This window comes from Ascaphus truei, chromosome 5, assembly GCF_040206685.1.
Source record: "Ascaphus truei isolate aAscTru1 chromosome 5, aAscTru1.hap1, whole genome shotgun sequence".
Lineage (NCBI taxonomy): Eukaryota > Metazoa > Chordata > Amphibia > Anura > Ascaphidae > Ascaphus > Ascaphus truei.
Genome location: NC_134487.1, coordinates 56,226,019 through 56,232,137, shown reverse-complemented (window position 1 = coordinate 56,232,137; position 6,119 = coordinate 56,226,019). Strand labels below are relative to the sequence as shown.

At 41.6% G+C, this 6,119-nt stretch overlaps 1 protein-coding gene across 1 annotated transcript; it reads right to left on the bottom strand.

The window, feature by feature from the left end:
- Positions 1 to 334: 334 nt before the first annotated feature.
- Positions 335 to 3,887, bottom strand: LOC142494379 (angiopoietin-related protein 5-like). Its single transcript, XM_075598927.1, has 6 exons — positions 3,583 to 3,887; positions 2,553 to 2,577; positions 2,025 to 2,116; positions 1,755 to 1,875; positions 803 to 988; positions 335 to 711 (listed from the first exon to the last, which is right to left on the bottom strand). Exons 1-6 carry the CDS (start codon positions 3,691 to 3,693, stop codon positions 416 to 418), a joined length of 831 nt encoding a protein of 276 aa, XP_075455042.1. The 5' UTR covers positions 3,694 to 3,887; the 3' UTR covers positions 335 to 415.
- Between the last annotated feature and the right edge of the window lie 2,232 nt (positions 3,888 to 6,119).

Genomic DNA, 6,119 nt, shown 5'->3' with positions numbered 1-6,119 from the left:
ATGTAGAGGGAACAGCCCCTTTAAATGTGAACTTAATTCTTAGGCCTCGATTACAGTGCCGGCGACGGCGACTGTGACGTCAGGCTGCGGTCTCTGGAAAAATCAAATTGAGATGGCTTCCAGTGATCACGACCAAGCCGTCCTTCCGTCACGTCACGTCCCGCTTACTATTAGAGCACGCGATGGCGGCAATGCATTTGTTTTTGACGCGACGTTGCTGTCACCATCGCCGGCACGATAAGCGCAGCCTTACAGAACACCTGCAAAGCTCAGATAAACAAAAGAATACAGGTACAAAGAAGCTGTAAAACTGTTTTAAAGAAGGTCACAGAAACCCAAGGAATCTTTATATAATTGAATAAAATCAGCATTACATCACATTTTTTTGATTTCATTTGAAATAAAGCAATCTTTACTAATGGAGTCTCAAATACATCTTGCTAAACTTCAGTGACTGCTGGTCTCGCCATGTTGGCCAAGACACTGCAGAAGACCATCCTACATTTTGTCCCTGTGGGTGCCATTGACCATTCAGATTAGCCATCCCACAGCGGTTAAACCACCATCCAGAGCTAAATTCATCCTTGCTGCAGCTGTAGTACATGATGTCTCCCATCTGACATGGAGAACAGTTGTCATTGTCCTTGTCCTTTGTGCTGAAAAAGCTGCCATCCTCGTTGGTGTCACTGTCTTTTCCTCTAAACGCATCTCCTGCAATCAGAATCACCTCTGTGACTAAGGAGATTCAAATGATTTACATACAAGATAATGTCAAGTATTAATTCTGCTGCTCAGCACATACCTGCGTTGCCAGAATAGTTTCCCACTTGGAGCTTGTAGAAGTTAGTTTCATCATCAACTCTGAAGGAGCTGTACTGTGCGACGGCTTCAGCTCCACCAAAGTCCCCAAGGCTGATGCGCAGTTCAGAGATCATGCAGCCCTGGTTGGTCAGCGCATTAATGTTATCGAGCCCCAGCCAGTGTTCACCTTCAACAGAAAATATAAAGTCATTCTGCCAAATGTATTCACCAAAGCAGAGGTCCCCAACTCCAGTCCTCAAGGACCGCTAACAGTGCAGGATTTAAGGATAGCCTCTCATTAGCACAGGTGGCCCAATCATTTTGACTGAACCACCTGTGCTCTAGCAGGGGTATCTGTAAAAACTGCACTGTTAGTGGTCCTTGAGGACTGGAGTTGGGGACCTCTGCTCCAAAGAATCAAGTGGATGAATTCTTAGGGATATTACTCTCTGCTGCTAAACATTCTACAGCAGAATATTTTGCAATGTATTGTATGATCCTCAAATAATCTGGAGTTATTGGCCCATACATTCCCTCACAATTAAAAAAAATCACTGAACAAGGAAACAAATGAGAGGTGGAAGGAAAATAAGTTTAGTGTAACAGCTTACAACCTTCATCTGTGATTTAAAGCTTTCTTTAATATTGTTCAAAAACTATTAAATCAATTTAATTACAACTGAGCAATAATTAATTTCCCACTATGAATTAGTTTCATACAAATGTGCTGTAATTAATCAAGTCCAGAATTGGCTACATTGATGTTTCTGAAGTATAACCCTTAAATTAGAATAGCTGTAATTATGTAGAATCTTTATCACTTTAAGCTGTGATGTTTAATCATATTTTAACAAGTGAAGGCCCCACAGCAACAATTATTTACATCTCACATAAGCAACTGTCATTGGTAATGTGAGTGTAAACCAAATTAAGGAATCCTAAAGAGTTCTTACGTTCAATATTTCCAAATCCCAGTTTGTACTCGGCCCACGTTCTATCGAAGGAAATTCCATCTTGTCCATCGTGATTCTGTATCAGTGTCCAGCCGCCTGTAGATTCCATCTCACAGAATACCTGCAGGTGAATCATATAGACATCTCCTCACTTTAACACAACACTTTACAGTGACAGTCTTCACTTAACATCTCTTCTGCATGTACTAGTTAAGTCTTTGTGCTGTAGGCTGCTGAAATAACTATTTAACTTCAGAGAGATAACCCTACCTGAAAAGATGTGCTGGTTCCCACTGGTTTTATTGTGTAAATCCCACTGGCAGATCCCTTGTTTCTTGTCCAGATGTGTGAACAGTCGTATCCTGCAGAACAAAACTACTTCCTGTGATCTTGCTATGCACAGGTAAAAAAAAGTCCAAGCTTAGGGGTGGGTCAGTGATAAAGTCAGGTTTTGGATTCCATATGAAGCATATTTATAATATGGGGTAAATGTGTGCTGTAGTGGAGTCTTTTCAGTGAGAGAACAAATCACTTCCTTGTGGTGTTATGTAACATCCTCATCATATTGAGATTCAAAGATCTTCGAGGTCGGGACTCATTGTGTCTGTCATGGAACATCCTAATAAACACTTGAGCAATATCAGAATAAAATATTAGTCTTTAACATTATAATACCCTGCAGTATGTTCCGGGTGGGCGACTATGCAAAGATTTGCAGACAGGAGTTACCGAGATTGCTGAGAAAAGGTATAAGATTTATAAAAATAAATAAAAAAAGCGATTAAAAATGCATTTTACCTTGAGATTTTGAGACAACAGTAACCTGTCAGAATGAAAATAGTGTATTATTTCATTTGCATACAAACATTTCTGGATGATCTTCATATCTAATACTACAAACGTGTCCCTCTGGCACATCCAGCTAATGAAGTGCAATGTTAACCAGATGCCCAGCACTCAAGGGGCTAAGAGGACGTACACACCAATATATAGATCAGCCTTACTGCAAATGTGAAGCAATAAGCACAGTAATGGACTCTACTGGACTAACTGTGCTGAAGGTAAGATGTGAGGGGCAACTTTCTCCCTACATACAGCAAGAGAATATCCAGTCATTATTTAAGGGGTTTAAACAAACAAAGACTGATACATGGGCTATTCCCACAGGGATTGTTGTGATATTAAAAAAAACTAAAAAAGTAGATGCTAGTTACCTGTCGAGCCAGGTTAATAAGGCACGTGATCAGCCTTAATTAATGGTTGCTGAATAAAAAGGGACTTGAGCTGACTTAACTGTCAGTAGGTTAAATTAAAGACTTGTTCAACCTGACGGTAACCCTAACCTGGCAGCCTAACCCTTATATACTGTTCCAGCCTAACCCTAACATGACTGCCCAACCCTCACTGTCTAAATCCTAGTAATCTAAGAGAAAATAATTGCTGACTAAATAAGGGGGGGGGGGGTATAGAGCAGGCTGCCAGGTAAATAGACATCCCAAAATCCTACTAGTTAGATGAAAGTGTGTATGGGAGGCAAAAAAGGAATAAAAAAGGGTAGGAGGCTGGATAGATGACAGATTGAATATGGGAAAGTGGTATGTGTACAAAATAAACAGATGATCTTCGTTTGCATTGATTATTTTACTAGAAATACATTTTGAGATGCTATATTCATTTTCAAAAGACTAAAGCTTGATAACATTGTAAGAACAATGCAGCAATATGCTTTACATACTGTACTGAGTTACACCACAGATACATGTTACTCCTCCCATACATATATTTCTGTTTGAAAGTCTTTCACTGACATTAGATTTCATGCACTTACCTGTGGTCTAACATGTTGAAAATAAAGACTCAAGAACAGCGTGCAGCCGAAGAGCTTGAAGTGAAACATGTTCATTTTCCTGAGAACACAAGAAAATATGTCAATGTACATTGTGCCTCTTATTTATTCACTCACTTCAGGAAAACTTTTTGTTAATATAGATTCTGTACAAAACCAGGGACTACATACAGACCATATGTAAAGACATCCCACATGTCACTCTCTGCACACAGAGGAATGTGCTGCAGGCAGGGCCGGCAGGGATGTTTGCGGGGCTCGGCTCTTACCTTCTCCGCCGGCATCTGGCGGCTGGCGGCATCTTCTCCCAGCATCTTATCTCTACCCGGCATCCCCCCCTGTAAGGTCCTATCATTATGGCTCCGCAAAGTCAAATGGTGTCTCGTTGCCATGACCATGGGACGCCACATAAGGTCGCAGCGACATTCGGCGTCAGGTTGTCATGGCAAGACGAAGCCACAGGGCGTCCTGTTGTCATGGCAATGCGACGCCATTTGACATCGCAGAGCCATAATGATGGGACCATGCAGGGGGAGATGCCAGGAGGAGACGGTAAGAGAGTTACAGAGGCCGCGCACTCTCACCCCGCCAGTCAGTTTAGTTGTTGTGGTGAAGAGCGTGGGGCCTAGTACAGTGGCACCGACTGCACTGCCATCACGCCGGCCCTGGCTACAGACACAAAGGATCCTCACTCATAAGGCGACTTTTTATTTTAACAGGTCATTGCAGAACCACATTTTATTGCAAAAGCTCTTCATGATTGAACCCCTGCACTTATATAGGCTCTTACACTGCTACAAACAACATTGTACATCTAAACCTCCACTCGGGGAGCTGCACTTCATTGGGCTTCAATAACTTAGGAAGCAAACGCAGAAAATTTACCAACCGAGCACTGGTAATTAACATGCCTTGGAAACTACTGATTAGGTTATTCTGTTCAGATTCATTGCACTATTGTGTTAATGTAATTCTTTACAGAAAATAAAAATATCACTTTTGAACATATTCACATGTCTCCAACATGTCTTCAGCAAATAGGGAGATGTTGATGTAAAGCACAGCCACGAATTCCAAATCAGCATGGGACCGGAACAAATGATACAGGTGAACACTCCAATCTTGCAACAGGTCAGGTTTATTGCATGGTGGTGCAGCAAAAATAGGACTACACGAACGCACCTACGCATTTCATGCACAAGGCACTTTATCATGCATGAAACCAGCTCAATAATAATGAGAAATAAAAGGTTGAAATAAGCCTTAACTAAAGCCACAAGCCATCGCTATACAGCTGTATCAGTTGCTGCACACTGCACGCTGCTTCCTGGTGTGCGCCGCCTCCCACATTGACACCACCGTCGTGGCGTCACTCGAGACCCAGTTTCCGACTTTACACTTTATGCATTATAGGTTCTCTGTGCCCCTATGCACCGGTGTATATGTACTTATTATACTACTTAATCTGCAATTCAATTAGGCTGGGTGGTTGGTCATCTATAGTTGGGGCAGAGGAATGTAAAGCTTTAAAAGTGAGGAGGGGAATTGAGTGTGTGATACGGCATTTGATAGGAAGCCAGGAGAGTGATTTCAGCAGAGGAGACGCTGAGATAGAATTAGGAAAGAGTAGAGTGCTTCTGGCAGCAGTGTTTAGGATAGATTGTAGGGGAGGCAGGTGAGAGGCAATGAGGCCAGGAAGCAAGAGGTTACAGTAGTCGAGACGGGAGAGAATGAGGGCCTGAGTCAGAGTTTTAGCAGTAGAGCAACAGAGGAAAGGGCGTATCTTTGTAATATTGCAGAGGAAAAAATAACAGGATTTAGCTACCTTTTGAATGTGAGAGGAGAATGTGAGAGAGGAGTCGAGTGTGACCCCTAGGCAGCGTCTTTGTGATACTGGGTGTATGATAGTGCTTCCAACAGTAATGTGGAAGGAGGTAGTAAGACCAGGTTTGGGAGGAAGTATGAGGAGCTTCATTTTTGACATGTTAAGTTTAAAGCTGCAGTTCAAGCTCCCATTTTTTAGGTTTTTTTTTTACTTCAATAGTTTCATGTGGGCAATCTCTACTAACCTAAAGAACTGCATAGCTGCCGGTCAATTCGTTCTCCATCTATTGATCAGCAAAGTTTGGTGACATCTTTAAATATGGGGAACGTAAATGGTTGCTATAGCAACAAGCATGCTTTTACAAATAGAATACAAGAAAATTGGTCTTTCAAAGTTGTTTTTTTTAAAACAGAAAATGCTAAAAGTATTTTTCTTACTACAGAACTGATTTATTAAAAAAAAAAAAACACATGCAGGATATTGCTTGAACTGCAGCTTTAAGGCCGGCGGCAGAGGGCAATCCAGGATGATATAGCGGAGAGACATTCAGAAACTTTGGTCTGTACTGCAGGTGTAAAGTCAGGGGTTGAAAAGAAAATTTGTGTGTCATCAGCATAGAGGTGATATTTGAACCTAAGAGATGTGATTAGGTCACTGTAACAGGGAAGTATACCTCTTTAAATAAAAGACTGTA